This window comes from Mchenga conophoros, linkage group LG3 (assembly GCF_057382185.1).
Source record: "Mchenga conophoros isolate Kocher_MC1m ecotype Shallow Benthic linkage group LG3, M_conophoros_male_GT1.1, whole genome shotgun sequence".
Taxonomy (NCBI): domain Eukaryota; kingdom Metazoa; phylum Chordata; class Actinopteri; order Cichliformes; family Cichlidae; genus Mchenga; species Mchenga conophoros.
Genome location: NC_140528.1, coordinates 65,878,182 through 65,897,517, shown reverse-complemented (window position 1 = coordinate 65,897,517; position 19,336 = coordinate 65,878,182). Strand labels below are relative to the sequence as shown.

The 19,336-nt window shown below is 41.3% G+C and overlaps 3 protein-coding genes across 4 annotated transcripts; 1 reads left to right on the top strand and 2 right to left on the bottom strand.

Moving 5' to 3' along the window:
* Positions 1–349: 349 nt before the first annotated feature.
* On the bottom strand, positions 350–5,847 carry mettl3 (methyltransferase like 3). Its single transcript, XM_085266731.1, has 11 exons — positions 5,391–5,847; positions 4,040–4,230; positions 3,483–3,947; positions 3,195–3,370; positions 2,372–2,585; positions 2,069–2,256; positions 1,258–1,296; positions 1,067–1,175; positions 836–901; positions 641–753; positions 350–559 (listed from the first exon to the last, which is right to left on the bottom strand). Exons 1-11 carry the CDS (start codon positions 5,491–5,493, stop codon positions 439–441), a joined length of 1,785 nt encoding a protein of 594 aa, XP_085122857.1. The 5' UTR covers positions 5,494–5,847; the 3' UTR covers positions 350–438.
* A 3-nt stretch (positions 5,848–5,850) lies between these two features.
* On the top strand, positions 5,851–13,453 carry ttc5 (tetratricopeptide repeat domain 5). Of its 2 annotated transcripts, XM_085266736.1 has the most exons (10): positions 5,851–5,910; positions 5,994–6,099; positions 7,860–7,992; positions 8,091–8,302; positions 10,356–10,506; positions 10,599–10,690; positions 10,811–11,014; positions 11,647–11,861; positions 11,966–12,110; positions 12,197–13,453. In XM_085266736.1, the coding sequence occupies exons 2-10, from the start codon at positions 6,037–6,039 to the stop codon at positions 12,314–12,316; spliced, it is 1,335 nt and encodes a 444-aa protein (XP_085122862.1). In that variant the 5' UTR covers positions 5,851–5,910; positions 5,994–6,036; the 3' UTR covers positions 12,317–13,453. The 2 variants fall into 2 exon arrangements, with proteins under 2 accessions (XP_085122862.1, XP_085122861.1); XM_085266735.1 differs by having other exon boundaries at positions 5,902–6,099.
* Positions 13,454–13,687: 234 nt separating this feature from the next.
* On the bottom strand, positions 13,688–18,566 carry ccnb1ip1 (cyclin B1 interacting protein 1). The gene is made up of 5 exons (XM_085266772.1): positions 18,508–18,566; positions 17,377–17,675; positions 16,808–16,954; positions 16,444–16,630; positions 13,688–14,057 (listed from the first exon to the last, which is right to left on the bottom strand). The coding sequence occupies exons 2-5, from the start codon at positions 17,671–17,673 to the stop codon at positions 13,891–13,893; spliced, it is 798 nt and encodes a 265-aa protein (XP_085122898.1). The 5' UTR covers positions 17,674–17,675; positions 18,508–18,566; the 3' UTR covers positions 13,688–13,890.
* Positions 18,567–19,336: the final 770 nt, after the last annotated feature.

Genomic DNA, 19,336 nt, shown 5'->3' with positions numbered 1-19,336 from the left:
CAAATATTGGCATTTTCTAAAAACTAAATTCAAATACTCCAGGAATGCTACAAACAAGAGGGCTCCTCTCGTGCACGACCATCTGCAAAAAACATCACCCAAGAAAACTCGCGGTTCAACACTGGACACTGACCTTAACAAAGCTGCTTCCTAACTCAGAATAAGCTCAGGCACATGAGTTCAACTCGACTGGCTGCCTATTGTTTGTTTTCTGGTTATATTACTATGGAACAGGAAGTTTACTGAGTGCAAGTCTAATAGTTAAATGTGAATTTCCCGGCGATGCGATCATTATGGATAATGTGCAGAGAAGCCGTGAAAAGTACACAGGCAAGATGGAGACGGGGCATCTAGTGGACAATATTTATTTAAAAAATGTTTACAGGTATAAAAAAAATAAAACAGTTTGAAAACAAACTTCTTCAGAGTTGTGAGCAGTTATGATGACTGGATGTTTTTGGGTTTGGAGATGACGCCGTCTGGATAACGTTTCTTAAACCGAGCCACGACCTCGGGATCCAACAGATGAATGCCGTCCAGCTGGTTCCCGAGAGTTATCCTGGACAGGAAATGACACAGACATTGTGAGGTGTGTAGAGCAGCTCGCTGGTCTCTAAATTAAAGCATGATGGTATGTTACCAGTTAGGCTGGACATTGTGGGGTCGACCAAAGAGCTCAATCTTCCTGGTGCCGGGTGAGAGTCTCTCTATCATGCCGTAGATCTCGTCTGGCTTGTGACTCGTGGAGCGGACCTGAGAGCGCACAGACATGACTCAGGCTGAAGGAATTATGGGTAATGACACCACGTATAACAGAGGATTTACAGCTGTTTACCTCTGCCACGATGACATCACAGTCCAAACCCCTGTTGAACCCCTGCGGGTTTCCTTTTACACCAACCTGAAGGCAAACACGTTTAGAATGAGACAACACAGGTTCAGCTATTTCAGCTACTGGACGGTTAAGAACGACAAAAGCAAAAAGTTGCTGAAGGTTAAATTCCTCGAGCCCGAACCCCAACGGGACCGTCCTCACAGTATAACACTGAGATTGGTTCAAACCTACCAGGCAGTGCTCCTTCCCGTGGTTCAGCCAATGACCCGTCCTGCCGGTGCGGATGATTCTCTGGAGCTGGTTGGTTTTCACCCAAATGATTTCATCCACACGCTCATAACTGAGAGAGGAGGATAAAGGCTGAATGATTAAAAAATAAGGGGAAAAATATGACACGATGTTGACAGAAAGGCAAAACTTACCCCCAAAGGCTGAGGCACTCTCTGCCCAGCTCCATAGCCCTGAAACAGGAAGAGAACGTTGAGTCTGAATACCATTTCTAAGAATAATGTTTAGGATTGGGGGAAATATCAGTTGTCAGACATGTAGTTACCTTCTTTGGGTAAATAATTAACCTGAATAGCAGCACAAAGTAGTGCCAGCTTCCTGTCGTGCTGAAGCTGAGTGAAGAGCTGTACGCAAACACTGACCGGGCTTCTCATCATTTATGACGAGTGAATGTAAAACTGTAGAGATCTGGCACCGTGCGGCCGATGTCATATTAATGAGAACAGAGAAGCATTGTGCAAGTTCCCTGTTCGATAGATTTATTTGCTAAGCCAATGCAAACTAAGCCACCAGGTTTTCCCCATCACCGCCACATGTTAATGTTGGGCATATGTGCACTGCTCACTTAAACACCTTGTTCCCAGCTAAAAGTCTACTTCTTTAGAGCCTTGCTGAATGACGACATGCCCCATTTCTTTACCCAGTCTTTCATTCTGTCAATGACTGTCCGTTGCCCAAGCTTCTATCTATCTATCGATCTATTTATCTAATCTAGACTTTAAAACGTTTATATTAAATTGTAGTGAACTAGGTGAAGTCTCATCTTAAGGGAAAGCGTTTCATAGGGAAAAAAGCAGCCATTATTCTCTAGAAGTTTAACTTAAACAGGCTGAGGGGCGTTAATTTGTAGATCAAATGAAACATTCAGCTATGAGTTAAATGTTGACATAAAGTGGTCAGCTGTCCTGCTAACTGAGCCAGATTTCTGGACTTCTTTTTAGTTACCTGCCAGTGACCCAGAGGAAGAGGAAGCCGTCATCCTGCAGGATGGGGATGTTCAGTTTTCTCATCTCGTCATCAGTCAGAGTACCGTAGGGCAGCTCCATGTGGATGTCCCAGGGAGGGTCAGCCATCACTACGGCGAACTTACCCAGGATGGACACGTCCAGGTAGCGGATATCACAGCAGATCCACTGAGTACCAAAGCACATAAAATCACACTATTTTACGATTTTAAAAGACATTATGACACACGAATGCGTCCAGTCTCATAGGCTTCTTTTAAATCATCCCCATCCTCCTCCTCACCTGTGAAGGGAAGAGTTTGCCCACATTGCTGTCGGCGTCCCCTGCGTGGAGACCAAGCTCTGTGGTCCCCGCCTGGGGCCCCAGCAGGTTCCCCTCGGTCTCCGGGGGGCTGTCGATCTCATAGTGGACGTACTTACAGGTGTCCATGTGGAAACAGGTGTTGAGGAAGGAGCAGTCGCCGAGGCTCTCGTCTGTGTGCTTGTTGATGATGCGACTGTATGACAAAACATAAAGTTAACATCACAAAGTAAAAAAAAATTGACACCTAAATTGCATTTAGGTGTCAGACCTTGTGAAGCAAATACAGACCGAAAGTGTAACTTGGTGCATGGCTGGTTAATGCAAGGTTTAAGCTGTTAAATGCTCACATGAACATAATAGTGGGCAGAGAATCCCTTTTTATGTAGGACAGTTTTCCAAACTTTATGTATTAGAAAACTTAAAATGATGCAAAATAAAACTTCTGGTGCAGCACATTAGACACATGTATGAGCAGGACACTCTCAAAACGTGGTGTGTCTCATATTTATATCAAACAGTATTTAGCATAATCACAGTGCCACCTGGAGGCCAAAGAGAGTATTACTCAAACACTTATGGATGTTTGCTATACTTGAAAAACAAAGCAATTAATGGGTAAATGTACTTAGCAGGTCAGCTAGAATTTCCCATATTTATGATACGCTGTTTTCTAGCTGTAGCACAGCAGCCTGTATTCTCGTGATTTGGACAATCCAGGACTGTCAGGGAAATAAACTTTCAGTCTTGTTAGTTACAGTTACTTGTCTGTAACAGTGTCAGACTTTGTGAAGCAAATACAGACCGAAAGTGTAACTTGGTGCATGGCTGAGGCGTGTCTCCAGCGCGAACACATTCTTCTTTGGTCCCGTGATCGCAGAACTCTTGGACCTGAGCTCGGCCGCGGGATCTGAACTTTTCCACGATGGACTGCTCCTTGGCTGTGCTGGCGTTCAGCAGCTCCAGAATCTCTCGGCTTAACTGGATGCGAAAGAGAGTCACGTGATAACTGCAGCAGTAACGAAACGCCGATTTTTAATCAGTTACAAAAGAAACAAAAACAGCAACAACAACAATAAAAACTCTCTGTTACCTTCTTGCTCTGCTGCTCCTTGGTGGACTGTTGGTTCAGGAGGCTTTCGATCTCCATGTCCAAATGAGACGACTGGCTTTTACTGCTCCTGCCCTTCTTCTCCGTCCCGCTCCCTGACGCCGAAGGCCCCGGCTCTGAGGAGGAGGCTGGCGTCAGCGATGTGGTTGACGAGTGAGGAGGAGAAGCAGAGCTCTGAAGCAAGGGCGAGAAGCCTGCAGCCCTTTTGCTGTGCATTTGGTCTTCTGCTTTTCTCTTGACTCCAGTTCTCTGGGCTCCAGCTACAGATCCAATCATAGCCCAAAGTTTTGTGTGGTCCACAGCTATGACCACCGTGGGGGTTGATGTGGAGGAGGAAGTTGTAGAAGAAGAAGGAGCCGAGGTGGGCTCTCGGACCTCGATGAGCTCCTGAGCAGAGAATTTAAGCAGCAGGCTCTGGATGCAGCCGTGACTAACGGCTGTTTCTGACTGTGACGAGAAGCAAACAAAACAGAGATGTCAAAAATAAACCCACATCACTGAGTTCAAGGATAACACGAGCACCGGAGACAAAAACTCACACTGTTGAGTTCATTTGTGATGGAAAGGGAGTCTGTTGGCAGTGTGAGACTCAGATCAGACAGATATCCCAGCAGCCTCTTCTCCAGTTCAGGGTCTGGTGGTTTTTCTGTTTCCTCCTGCGAGGTGGACGGAGCTGCTGGGGCAGGGCTGTCACTCCTGACTGTGGTACCGTCTGTGCTGCCACCACCATCTGAGGGGACAACAAAGGATGAAGCATCAAGTTCAGAGAAAATTGTCAATATTTCCCATTTTAAATTCCTGAAACGTTTCATAACTTTCAGATAAAAAGGTTAAGTAATTATAAAAATAGTTGTTTAATTTAATGGTACAAGAATCATCCTTTGTTGTTGTTTGTTACTCCTTTTTGTTTTGAGGAATTAGGGAAATCTTCATAGTGAAACAGCAGAACTGCTTTAAAGTTTTTCAGCTTATATCAATTACTGCCATCGGTAAATGTCCAGCGCTTGTACTGTTGATATACACTGCTACATCCCCAGCATGGCATCAAAGCAAATGAGCTTAGGCAGCTTTATAGCAAATTACTACAACTGCTGGATACTCTGAGCTAAATTTACTGGTTATCTGTAACAAAATACCTGACTGATCAATAATATAGATAGTAATGTCTTTGTTGCATCACATTTAGCAAGAATGAACACAGTATTTTGTTAGTTTCCAACAACAACCGAGTAAAACCCCACCTTCATTTGATAAAACTCAGGTCCCCTTTTGCCAGCGAAGGCAAATTCGCTCAATTAAATCAGCTACTAAATGAATGGACTGGAGCGCATTTCTGTGCTTTTCAAGATTTACCGAACACTTCAATCACATCTAAACACAATCATTTTATCCTATACACGTTAAGCGCTTCGAATCCGATTTAAAACCCCCAATTAACTTAATACACCATCAAAGCAAAAGACAAGAGACAAGAGTGCAGACAGGATGGAGAGGCTGGCGTGTGTGCAGTGAACTAACTTTGATCTCAGCTGAGAGGGGACCCACTGATGTTTATTTACATCTTGCCACACCGTCAGTGACACCAGTGATATGGTTGAAAGGTGTAGTTCAGACATAGTAATAACTATATTACGTTCTTTAATTAAACCAATCACAGAATTAACCCCCCCCCCCCCCCCCCTTCTTTCCTTGTTTCTAGTAAGCTTTTCTAATTGTAATTTGGCGCTTAGAGCACCAGAGGGAAACGATATCGCCATAACACGGCAGCTTACACAGTCTAGATGGAGCGCTGCAGACCTGAGTTAAGATACGTAAAGTTAAATATATGGGGGGAACTACCCCTTTGGTATCAATACCAGCGTAGCTTGGCACTGCCCGGCCTGAACCTACCGGCGGACATCTGAGCCGGGTCTTTCCGCCGTCGCTGCAGCCTCTCCCGCAGAGAGTCCAGCTGCTTCTTGTGCGCCTGGATGTTGCTCCATGTGTCCGACATGACGAGCTGGACTCAGCTGCAGGAAAAACACCAATACTGGCCTCACCGAGCACCGAGTGTCCGGGAAACTAAACAAAAGTTGAATCCAGTCCACCCTTGGAGGGAAGCGGGTACGGTGCAACACAAAAACGTGTGTCGGGTAGCACACGGGTTGATTGGGATTAAACGTTCCGCTTTCGTAGTGATTTGTCGTGGTTTTAGGATTGAGGGTATATGATGTAAAATATAATACATATATATCTCAGTCTACGAAAGTGGCATGTTGGTAGCTAAATCAGTCATCACGTTAAACTTCATCTGTTAATTTTCCAGGCGGATTCGTTTTCAGTACGGACTACTTCAATTTCCGGCGTCGCCGAAATTAAAAGCCCGTTTCCTCTGTGCTGAAACAGACTACACTCGCGATGCTTCCTTAAAGTAATTACCTTTCTGTGGCAGCAGACATACCGTATAGACTAATATCTAATAGTTATTAAGTAACTTGGCGCATTTTGTTCCAGCTCGCTGTCAGATTTTGCTGCTGTTCCATGGTCTAACGCAAAGATGGCGGAAGAGGAGAAGAGTGGTGAGGCTGTGGAAAACAAAGACGAGCTGCAGATTATGAAGGTAACTCTTCTCAGCGGAATCACACATTTATTCAAATGCTCCGACTGTCTCCAGCCTTTGTGCCCGGCTAGCTTCCCGTGAGGACGGTGTCATGTGTTGCTTCCTTGGAGTCTCCAGAAACAACAGCTGGCTGCAGCTGTCACGCCGAAGAACAGATTTTTTTTCGTAGTAGCTTTAAGGTTTTCTGCTATGTCAGGTGCAGGAGTGCCACACTTACCCTTCTGTAGCTAGATTGGCCACAGATGTTTCACACCACAGCTTTAAACCACCAGATAACGGGCTGATATTCGCGCTTTGCTTTGATCTGTGCGCTTCTTGCTGAGTCACCACATTGTCAGGGTGCCTCTGGTTTAGTGCACCAAGGATGAGGAGTGCAGCTGTACTGATTTGTTCTCTGCAGGCCCTTCGATGGTTCGTGCCTTATAATGTTACAAAAACGAACTATTTCAATACCAATATTTCACTCTGGGAGTACTGTGTAGCAGACGTTCACTTAGGAGCGAAGTATGGTTAACTTAGAAAACGAGAAAAAACTAACAGTGAACATGCAGTAACACAATACCGCACAAAAGTCTTGTACTAATATTTTCAGTGGTCTTGAGCAATAGTTTTCCAGGTTTTATGGAGGTCTTTTGATATTGGCTCCTTTTTCACCCCTTTCCAGTCCAGATCTTATACCTGACCATTTTCATAGGAATGCTTTTGTTTGTTTGTTTAAATGACTCCAAAGTGAAATGTGAATCATCCAAGCCTGAAAATGCTGTCATGTCTACACATAACAAACATGTTGACAAAGAACCAATTTTTAATTGTATCTTTAGGGACTTTTTTTTATCAGCAGCTTGTCACAAAAATGCATAATTTCTTCCAACTTCTTTAGTCGTATCTATGGAAAACGCGAAAGATAACAGCTTGACAGACAGAAAACGGTATTTTTGCACAAATGGGCGATTCCCAAAGAGGTATTAGCGTAAAACTATGCTATATCTCATGCATGGTGTGCAGTGTGTCCTTAAGAAAAATAAGGAAACTGAACAAGTGGTGGACGTATAGTAGATGGAACAGTAACTGAAAGTCATGTACTTAAGAAATAGGAAAAATGCGGTATGCCCACATACGTAACAACTGGACTGAAAATCAGTGGCAAAAGGTCTGATGGAGTGATGAACCCAAATTTTACATATGACAGTGTTTTTTGGTCCAAATCATTGTTAGTATGTACTGATGAGAGCCAGTGATGTTGACGATCTTATCAAAATTAGTGAAATTCTGAACACTGATAATACCGTCATATTTTGATCCATGTGGAAAAAGTCTGATGGGCAATGGCTCCATTGTTTTTCTTCAGGGGTTTAGGATCATCTTCACAGAGAACAGAACAAAAGGCAGCCAGCATCCAAAGAAGAGCTTTGAATGTCATTAAAGAAGCCACAAGAACTATTCCCAAAGACTCCTTTTTTTTGCCTTTGTATACTGTATTTCCATATATGTTTATTAATTTTAATAAATCGCTGTACACCTGTTTTCTAACGTGGTGTAAAGAAATCTGCAGTGGCTACAGACTTTTGCACAGAACATTCGCAAGTGTAGTATAAACTGTTAGTACTAGTTAAATTATTAGTTACTCGGGTAGTTTCACTCCTCAGCAGTATTTGTTGATGTGTTGTTGTGTCTCAGTGTTGTACTACAGGCAGATGTGGTTAAGAGAAATGTGTTTTTGATCTATTTTTATGTCTGTTTCTTGTCTTCTCTCCCGACAGGAGCTGGTGGATGAGCTGTATAAGTTCAGAGATTGTTATTTTGAGACTCACAGTGTGGAGGATGCAGGACGGAAACACAGCGACGTAGCAGAGGAGATGGCACAAACGCTGAAGAAGCTGGAGGAAAAAGAAGGTAAGGGTCTCTTTAAATTTAAAAAAAAAAAAAAAAAAAAAAAGTGAGTTAATTTGCAGGCTTTCATTCACAACTGCTCCGTTTACAACTTCCAACAGACGCCTTTAAACACAAAGCCGAGTTCTTGCTGCAAAAGGGACGATGTCTGAACGTGGCTCCAGACTTCAGTGCTGCAGCAGAGGAGTGTCTGTCCCGCGCGGTGAAGCTGCAGCCTGGCCTGGTGGAGGGCTGGAACACGTTAGGGGAGCAGTACTGGAAAAAAGGAGACCTGATCGGTGCCAAAAACTGCTTCACTGGTGCCTTACAGCAGGTAATGATGGAGAAAGGAAGGTTTGTCCTCTTTGGTTTATTGTCTTCTCACATTCCATACCTGCAAACACTCCTGCTTTTACCAGGTTACTCCATTTTTTTTTTTTCCCCCACAATTTATCCCAGGAATCTCTTGTAATTCAAACTTTATTATGAATAATTGTTATACACATATTAATACATTTTCAGTTTATGTGATGTGACCCAAGTTTCCAGTTACTGGTGAAACAATCTCCACATTTCTAATCATTGAACCCAAACCAGGAAACACAAAATCCACTTCAAATTGGTTTGTGTGCAGCTGATCTCTGCTCAGGCAGACAGATCTGTTAGATTATTATATTATATTAGCTCATTATCTCCATAGTTGTTGGTCTGACGCTTTAATCGCAACCATAGTTAGTTAGTTATCTGAACAATCTGTTCAGCTCTTTGGACGTGTGTGATGGGTAGTTGTTGACTTTGGTAAAGCTGGAAAGTTTTCAGACTCGTCCATTCACACCACAAGAATCAGTAATACAAAAAAAGACCTTTATATACTTTAGTAAGCAAAGAAAATATTCAATAATTTCACTTTTGTGTTCTGTTTAATACTGTATAAAAACATAATGCTGTTTGCTAAAAACATGTAGCCATATTGTCAAAAACAAATCTACCACATTTTTAAAATGCCAAACTGTTGTTCAGTTCAGTTTTATTTATATAGTGCCAAATCACTCAAGGCGCTTTATATTAAAGACCCTGCAATAATACAGAGAAAACTCCCAGTCAGACGCTCCCCCTTTGAGCAAGCACTTGGTGACTGAAGGAAACTGTTTCCAGGGCCTAATCCGTGGATCGACTTCCTTCGAGGCGTGGACGTCTATCAGCAGAGAATGTCCCTTAGTCTGTAACACAGTCAAATATATTCTCAAGTAATATTCAAGCATGCCATTCAGCGTGTTAGTACGAGCTCGGGAGCAGCTTGGGAGAACAAGAAAACAGAGACTGCTTCAGGTTGTCTTCCCAAATTGACTCAACTTTATTCACAAGTACAACAGTTTATATAGAGGGTAAAATTCATGAGACAGCAGATTATCAGTTTAAACCAGTACAGACCAAGATAAGGCAGCGTCTTCCTGCCCTTGGGTGAAGAAGCATCCTTTGTGTAGTTTATCAGTTCAGCTACAATTGTGATTATCTCAGCGACATATTTTCAAGGCACAAAACGAAGAGTTCTTACATTAGTGAAATCTGAAACAAACCATTTGGCCTTCAACAGGCGTCTAAAAGATTAAGAAACTAATGTAGCTGAGGGAGTGATCTCTGTGGTATTTCAACCTTGTACCAGCCTGTGATTCTCACACATCAATTCTTGGGTCAAAGAGAAAAATAACTAAAACAAAGGGGCCTTATTGAATGACAGAGTTTTCCTGTATAATGTCACTATAAAACAATATCCAGTAAATGCTACCATGGTACTAAAATACCTGACAGTGGGAAGAAAAAAACTCCCTTTTAACAGGAAGAAACCCCTGGCAGGTCCAGACTGAGGCAGGAGCAGCCATCTGCTGTGACCTGTGGGGGATGAGGGGAGGGAAACTGGATAAAAGTGACATTGTGAGTGAAAAGCAGGGATTGAAGAAGAAATGCTCAGTGAATCATGGGAAGTTTAAGCCTAAGCTTATTTCAGCATAACTAAGGGATTGTTCAGGGTCACCTGATCCAGCTATGCTTAACTATAAGCTAATAAACAACAAGTAAGCCAGCAGTCTGTGAGCAAAGAGCTCTAACGGGGCGATGCTGTACTATGAGGTCTTTAAGACGAGAGCCTGATTATTCAAGACTTTGTTTGTGAGGAGCAGGATTTTTAATTCAATTCTGGATAAAACAGACAGCCAATGTGGGAGAAATATGCCTGCTTTCCCAATCCCTATCAGTACTTCCACTGAAGTATTCTGCAACAACATCTGGTGAATTTAAAAGCTATTTCTGAGCATTAATCCAGATAACCTCTCCTATCCTTTCTGTTAGGATTCATTCATGTTAGTATGTTTTGTTTTCCACCTCTGTAGAGCAAGAACAAAGTGTCTCTTCGTAACTTGTCCATGGTGCTGAGGCAGCTGCCCGCGGCTGACAACGACGCTCACGGCAAGCAGGTGCTGGAAAGCGTGGACATGGCCCGGCAGGCCGTGCAGCTGGACGTGAAGGATGGGACGTCCTGGTGTGAGTAGAGTGAAGACAGATTGTGCTCTTTGTTAGAGATGCTAAAGACTGTTGGGGCATTAATTCATGTCGTTCTGCCTTTGTTTTTACAGATATCCTGGGAAATGCCTACGTGTCACTGTTTTTCACTTGTGGACAGAATCCCCAGCTATCTCAACAAGCTCTAAGTGCCTACACACAATCTGTGAGTACAGACTTAAACGGATACACACCAGAGGGAATACCGATAAATAATAAAATGAATACCGTAAATAAATAATCAACATGCGCATCTGTATTTTATTCCCGTTTTCCTCCTGTGTAGGAGACGGTGGATCGAGCTGCCTCTTGTTACCCAGAGCTGCATTTCAACAGATCCACACTGTTCCAGTACGAGGAGATGTACGGGTCTGCGCTCGCCGGCTACAGTCGAGCCGCCGAGCTCGACCCCGGCTGGAAGGAGCCACCAGAGAGAGAGAAGCAGCTGCTGGAATATTTGGAGAAAGTGACCGAACTCCTACAGAACAAGGTAGGAGACTCTTTACAAAAGTACCGGCATACTGTTTATGTCCTGTTACAAAAACGTACAGAAAAGAAGTCGGTGAAAATCATGCTGTGATTTGGTCGTGCTAAGAGTCTCCAAGGTGGTTTATCAGCCACCACCAGATTTAATATTATCAATGACTAAGTATGCTCTGACATGCTGATGCTGTAAAATACTCGGTAATACTCCAAAATGTTAATGATTGACATGTAATCAGTGGCAGCAAAGCGATATCTGTCTAGAGTAAAAGGGTAATCTAAATGATGTAGCTCTCTACTCCTGACACAAAATAATGGCTACAGAAATCATGTCATTGAGTCAAGTATGGATTTAAAAAAAGAAAAGAAGAGTAGAGTTAACTGAAGTGGTTAAACGTAATTCAAGTATTTTAAGATCACATAATTTCTTTAATGTCATCTTTGTATTACACACGTTGTCTTTATTGTTAGTCGTAGTTATGTGTATGAGTAGCACATGACCTTTGAGCCTGTTTGCTTCCACTGTTATAAATGCTTATCAGAGTGACATACAAGTCAGTTTTTTACCACATGATGGCAGCAAAGAGCACATTTGACTCTAGTTTTTCCCTTAAGCTTCAGTCTGCCTTGTGTGTTCAGGGGAAGGTGAAAGCCCGCCGGTTACGGACGATGCTGTCGAACCTCAACACGTCTGCTTTGGGCCCCTGCTCGTCTCCTCAGTTTCGCTCCCCGGCAGGCCGTGTGGGCAGCCTGGAACCCCGGACACTTTCCTCCCTGACACATGGCCACAATGCTGGGGTGGCCGCTCTGGGGAAGGTGGTGTTCAGCCTGGCCTCTGAGGGTCGCATGGCCTTGTAAGAGAATCTTATTTAACAGTAATGGTCCTTTAATGCACGTGCAGCTTGACTCTGGCTGTAAATGTAAAATCTTACAATCTTCTTTTTTATTTTTCCTCCAGTACGTTTGGCATGGTGGACAGTGAGGAGACTTGTATAGTGGTGATGGTTTACAACACAGCAGATAGCTGGGGCGTCCTAATAGGAGATTCTGTAGTCATTCCTGAACCTCAAGTTAAACGACACAGTATAACCCATAAAGATAAGGTAAGTGTTGCATTAATGAATGCTGTTTACAATCAACGCAATAATGTCTGACTGAGTATGTGACCTTCTCCTGTCCTCTCTACCAGTCACTTGATTTTAGAAGTATACGAGTGGACTCTCCTCTGCTGCTCATCGTCAACGGCAAGAAGCAAAACGTTAAAAGTCAGATCGCTGCCTCCGTCAGCTACAAGCCTCAGAGCGAGTGAAGCAGACTGAAAGCCCAAGGACCAAGCTTTCTCGTTTTCTCTCTTTGCTGGATTTTGAAGCATTTGTAGCAGTTTTATGCAGATCTGTAAATAGGACACCGTGTTACATTTCTTTGTATTTATAAACCTTTTTTATACTCTGTGGGTGTGGGGCCGAACGTGGGTTATCTGTAAAGGAAAGAACCTGTGACGTGACAGTTGTGACCTCAGTTTAAAAAAAAAAAATAAAATAAAATAAAATAAAAGGGAGAGAGAAAAAATATGTATCGTGTTTTAAGTGTATTTTTTTTTTTTCTTGTATGTTAAAACTAAAGTTCTCAAAAACAAGACATTTTGAGTTGTCCCATAAGTAGTACTTTTTTTTTTTTTTTTTTTTTTGTTAAAAGTAGTAATGTAACAAAGCCCTTGGTGAAACTGATGCAACTGAATTAAATTCAGCTGTCATTATGATTTTTAACTTTTTTTTTTTTTTTTTTTTTAATTTAAAGTTGTGACATGGCCTGATGATCAACTTTCAGCATGCTGTCTATCCACTGTAACTCATGTCTCCACAAACCAGTTTTTATGGCCTGGCTTGCACTGCTTTGGTTTTGCAGTGAAAAACTCATTCACATCACATCTTGGATCCCAATAAAGAACTGATCACAGCTCAGGTTTAAGGCTTCCTGCTTTGTATAACAGGATGCATACAGTGATGTGAAAATGAAGGTTTTCTACAGGACTACACGATTATGCAGTGACCCAGTCAAAGTCCAGACCTCAATGAACTGAAGCATGGCTATAAAGAAGAGTGGGCCAAAATTCCTCTACTACAACAGGAAAGGCTGATAAAGTCATACAGGAAATGATTACTTCAGATTATTGCTATTAAATTTCCACAGCACTGCATGAAGTGTTTCCAGAAGCAAATCTTTTGTAGCATTATGTAAATTAATAGATACATTTAAATGGTCATGCTGCATGTAGTGGAAAACAGCAGAATCTGATAAACCTGAAAAATCCCATAAAATCTTTGTTCCAAAATAAAGTTTTAAAAATCTCTTCCCCTAAAGTTTTTCTTCTCCCTCATCTCTGATGTTATGAAACTTTGAGGATCCAGTGGTGTTGTGCCTCTTTCTCTAATAAATCCTCCGACTGGCCACCTATACTGTTTCTTAATGATTATTGCAAATCATCAATATTCATTATGTGAATCTGATGACACAGAAATGTGAAATGATCCATTTGTACTTTCTCTTTTAAAGCTTTACAACTCTTCATTACTTTATAATCCTATATTTAAATACAGAAATGAGGAAAAAGTGATTGCACCTGAAAGCTTTTTGTTAAGCGACAGATAAGTGTTAGGTGTAAGACATAACTCTGTGAAAATATGCTTGAGATTTTTATTATTTACTTAGGAATAACATGTAACAAAATATAAAATGAAATCCCATATTTGTTAATACTGTTAAATACATATTTATGGTTTGAACAGGAAATAAACAGTGCACAAAATAAGAGCAAACGTCTCCTGCTAAAGTGAGTACAGCAGAACAGAGGAGAGTAACATGGATAACTGCAGACTGCTGCTCTCAGTGCCTCCTGATGAAGGGCCGGCATTTATCCCTGCCAGGGGAGCTGAACTGGAAGAAGGTCTTTCCTCCATCAGCCTCCAGGGCGGACAAGAATCGACTGTCCCCTTCAGGGCCGAGGGACAGGAACGGAGGGCTCCTCTGAGGAGTCGCATGCCGAGCCACCCCTGAGTGACACACAGGAGGTTGATGGATGTCTTTCATTGTTATTCTCACTAAAAATTCCCTTACATAGACATTCAGCTCATTACTCCTGCTGTTCTTTCCTGATGACAAAGTCTTTTTGATAAAAGCCCTGTCTTCTTTCGTTGCCATTAAGCATTATTCTTTTACCCTGATTCCTTCCTCTTCTCATTCATCAACGTGAGCACAATGTGAAAGCTGATTTTATGAAAGCAGAGTCCTTATTTATCTTTGTTTTCTGAACATAAGTGATATTTTACTATGGACTTTAGTAGTTTTTCTGCCAAAAAGCAAACAGCTTTAGTTAAGTGCAGGTAATAGAGGCCATAATGACATCTTCACATTGTTTGTGTACTCAGCCAACAACAAAAACTTACTGCTTCTTACCTAACAACATTTACTAATAATGCCTTTAACATTTAGGCATCATTAGTAAATGTTGTTAGGTAACACTTTTAAAAGGCATATATTATATATATTATTATATCATTATTGTAACTGTCCCTGAGACAGTTAAAATAATGTTGGTTATTTCATGTTTCTGTGATAGATTCATGCTTAATTTAGTTCATTTATTTACAAGATAAGATGATAAAAGTGTAACATTAATTAAAAAAATATGTGATTACAAAATATGGGTTTGTTAAATATGTAAAGTGCTGTAAAGTTTGTATGAGGCAAAGTTTGTAATTGTCACATGACCAGAGTTTGGTTGAGAGCACAACCATGGCATTGTGTAGCTAGCATGGATACATGGCTACAGATGCATCTACAGCCTCAGCGTTAATGTTATTCTGCATGTGGTCCAAGAGGCGCACACGGTATGGTTTCATGTATATTGTTTGTATAATGTTGCATACGTGTTCTACACTGGTAATGAGAGGACATTTTTGTGATATCCATTATTGTGCATTTTTCTGTTCTGCTTGCACAAGACTGTTTATGGACACTGATATGAGAGACTGATAAGCTCAAAACATTTATGTTGTAAACTTTGTGTTTCTTCAGTTTTCACGGTGTCTGAAGACAATAAGAGTGAGAGAGAGAGAGAAATAAATTTCCGAAGACATCAGTATGCTGCGTGGCCATTCTTTGTTGGACCCCTGTAGTTACAATTATTATTAACAGAAGTTATGTATTGTATCATATATTATTAGCCTCGTGAAAAACTGACCTTTGATTGCACAGACCACTACTGTGCAATGATGTGTTTTAACTTGTTATGGTCAAAGTCTGTAAAATCAAGTTAAAACTGAGGGTTATCTTCCAATTTACACACAGTTTAACACTTCAGCAAGGGTTTGGAGATGGATATACAAAGCTACTGCAGTGTTTCCGAACCAGAGTGAGAAACACATCAAGAAATTCAAAGAGAGCCACACAGAGCAAGCCTGGCAGAGATAGGAAACAAAATGTTTAATATAAGTCTCTGGAAAGAAAACTGGTACGAGATGTGGCTAAAGACCTCAGAACAACTCTGAAGACACAAGGGAATGACTTTGCTAAGTCTGGAAATTGAATTTGTTAGTTTAGTTTAGTGCCTGCACAGGAACGGACTGCAAGGTTGCAGACCAAGAAAAACTGAATTTTTGCAGAAGAGACACTTTCAAGACAGAATGAAGTGAGGACAACCTGGAGAATAATTATGGAGACTGGAGGCACTTTCTTTAGCCACAGAGATGCTGCTTATGTTTGGAGAAAGCAGGGAGAGGCATATAACCCAAAGAACACGGTCTACACAATGAAATACGGTTTAGGAAGCATTATGCTTTATGCACGCTTTAGTACGTCCGGAACTGGGAATCTCATCAATGTGGTAGGAATCATGAAGAAAGGACACGTGACGATTCTGAAAGAAAACCTGAAGCAATCAGCAGCAAAACTGGATCTGTATCGCCGATTTGTCTTACAACACGACAACGACCCAAAACATAGTTTGCTCCTGGTCAAGAACGACCCCCAGATAACCAAAGTGAACGTCACTGACTTGCCTGCGCAAAGCATAAGACCAAGGTTCATGCCAGAAGACCAGCAAATCTGGAGAGGTTTTTGAGATGTACCAAAGAAGAATGGGCTGGGACAGCTCAGGACACGTGTGCGAGACTTAATAAAACTAGCACGGTTGGAAAAGCTGTGTTAAAAATTCCCTGCCCTTGGTTAATACTGATAGGGGGGCTAAAATTCTGTCATTTGTGATTAAGTATAAATGCTGCTGTTCATATTTGAAAACAATATTATGGTTTGACCTTTAAAAGTGAAAATAACTAGTCATGTCTGTGTCCATTATCATAAACTAGTTGCCAAGCCTTCATCTCTGTCCAACAATGCACCTTTAAAAACTACAAATGAACAACAATGTGCTGACATTACCGGCATTATTATCAGCGTTGTAGTCTTGATGTCCCATTTGTTGCTCTGTATGTCTTTCTCCAGCACCCACCACCATGCTACGCATCCTCAGAGAGTCGTACAGCCCCTGTAGTTTCTGGTACTGCCGGTTTCTCTGCATCAGCTTCTCAGACACCTCGCTGTAATTCCTCTTGTACTCGTCCATCATCTGGCCATCAGGATACAGAGAAATCTAGTTTTACTCTATGTATGTCTTCAAGATTCACAGTTAAGACGACCACGTGCTCCTTGTAATTTTACATCTTAGCCTTTGAAGCTATTTTACACCAGGTTACAAGTTTAGTGTATTAATGTCTTGTGTGGTGATGAGAGTTGTGTCATTTACTTTCTTCAGGGAGGCGATTTCTCCTTTCAAGGCGGTAAGCTCCAGTTCTCTGCTCTGGTTCTGCTGAGTAAGCACCTTCTCCATCTGCTTCAGCTGTGATTCGGCCCGTGACAGACTGTACTCTTGATAGATACGCTCTTGATGCACCTGCACACACCAACACTTACACGCTACACAAGATCTGACTGACATAAACGGACCATCAGGGTTTATATACGAGGAAGTACACGGCCAGCTGAGCACCTCGGAATCAGCTGATTGTTTACCAACTCACCTTTTTCATCATTTTAATTCTTTAAATAAACAGAATCTCAAATTTAGCATTTAGCATGAGTTAAAAAATAATTAAAAAAGGGGAGGGATCACAGCTAGAAAATTATCCTGGTTTCAAGCGTAGATAAAAAGAGACAACTTACATTCTGTAACTTGTTTTGATCAGATGGGCATGGCATCATTACATATGCTAATGCTACTTTACGAATAAAAAATTAGATTTTTCTGGGATGATGTGGGAGCTTCTCTCACACTTGTCTGCTTTTGTATTGATTGTTCACATGGAGATACTTGACCTGATAGCTCCAGAAGGCCAGAGCACGGGAACTGATGTCCAGCACTATGTCTGGTCGCAGACCTGTCAGCACCATCGCTTTATACTCCTCAGAGGGCGACAGCTCCATCCTCACAATGTCCAGCTTTCCAGACAGTGCAGACGAGCATGCAGGGCAGATGACTGGAGAACAGCTGAACTTCTCAGATCCGTGCTGATCACAGAAAACATGTGAGCACGCTGTGACCCAAGCGAAGGCGCTCAGCTTAGCGCGACACTTTGGGAAATTACACAGGAGGGTGTCATCGCAGATGGACATGCCTTTGTAAAGGACAGTAAAAAGTCATTCAGAGAAAAAAAACTACAAAGCAAAAACATGATGTCCAAAGACTAACAATCAAATTTCCATAACACAAGGCCCAATGCGATGCAGGAGTAATTTGGTCTTTGTTTGAACTATTTTAATCACAATCAGACATTATTTTAGAGGTCTACATTTTACTTTAATCTGAAACCTTTGTATTAAAAACAAGGTGGACAATAGTTTTTATTAATACAGCTGCAGCTGGCCTTAACCTACAACATTTTGGTAATTTATAGGAGCTTATTTATTACATGTTTAAATAATTTTGTTCACATATTCCCACAAATTGTTTTTATCAAGTTTTTTGTAGGTACATATTTCATGTACCTACAAAATGTTCATCAAAAGCTAAGCTACAGTAACTGTATGGGGGCTAAAATAACTCTATAGATCCCACGTTGGATAAATGTACTTTTTACAATGGAATAAAGCAAAGGTTATTATTTGTAAACACTGAAACCCTTTTTTATTTAATTTGTAGTGGCTTATAATATATATTTATGAAAAAATAAAACTGTTAAAATACAGTTTTGTTGTATAAAACGTAAAAGCTCCGCTACCCAAAATTGAGCAGCATTATCGACATTAGATGCTAGCACTAGAAGGTTAGCTAGTGAAAGCCTGAGGCACTCTGCACTTGCTAATAACAAGCTCGTTAAAGTGTCATTTCAACCTTTTTTTTCCTTTAGCAGACTATTAAAAAATATATACTTTCGACATTATACACACGGACCTTAACACAACCCTAAAACACTGGTAAAATGGCTAATTTCAAAGACCAAAACCTACCGTTAACTCTTTACTCTGAAGATGACCCCGCAAGTGACATCACTGCTGAAATCTGATTGGCTGATACAGCTCAAGCTCTACCAATCACGATGGCAAAACCTTTAGAATAACTCACAAAGTTAGGGCCAAACTTTTAATGTAAATCTCAAGCAAGATTTGTGTTATTATTATTATTATTATTATTATTATTATTATTATTATTATTATTATTATAACATAAATCCAGTGAAGCCCTACAAACTGTGGTGTGGAAAAATAAACAACAAAATAAATAAAAATTAGGCCTACATGACCACTGGTAGCTACCACACTAAGCTACAGTAAGTTCAATTCTGAATTTGCAGAAGAAGAGGATGACCCCACTCTACTTTCCGGATTCAAATTGTGTGCAGCAAGAATGTTGGAAGTGCCATCTACTTTGCTGTTGTGTGCTTGGAAGGCAGCATCAGTCCCAGAGATGGCAGCAGGATATACAAACTGATTCAGAAGGCAGGAACCATCGTTGGCAACAGGTGGTCACTGAATAAACTGCTCTCCATAGTGGCAAACCCATCTCACCCACTCCACTCCACAGTAGTGAGCTAGCAAAACTCATTCTCTCTCAGACTTGCTCAATCCGCCTGCCGTAAAGAACACTTCAAAGAATTCCTACCTCATTCCTGCCATTCTCTGTAAAACTGTACAAAAAACTGTAGAAAAACTCTTCTTTCTGAGACAGGTGAGCACACCTGTCAGGCATAAGATTCCACACACATAATACATATTATGTATTATACCGTCTTGCAGGTGTCTCTATGTAATAAAGCAGTAATGGAAATAAATATAATAT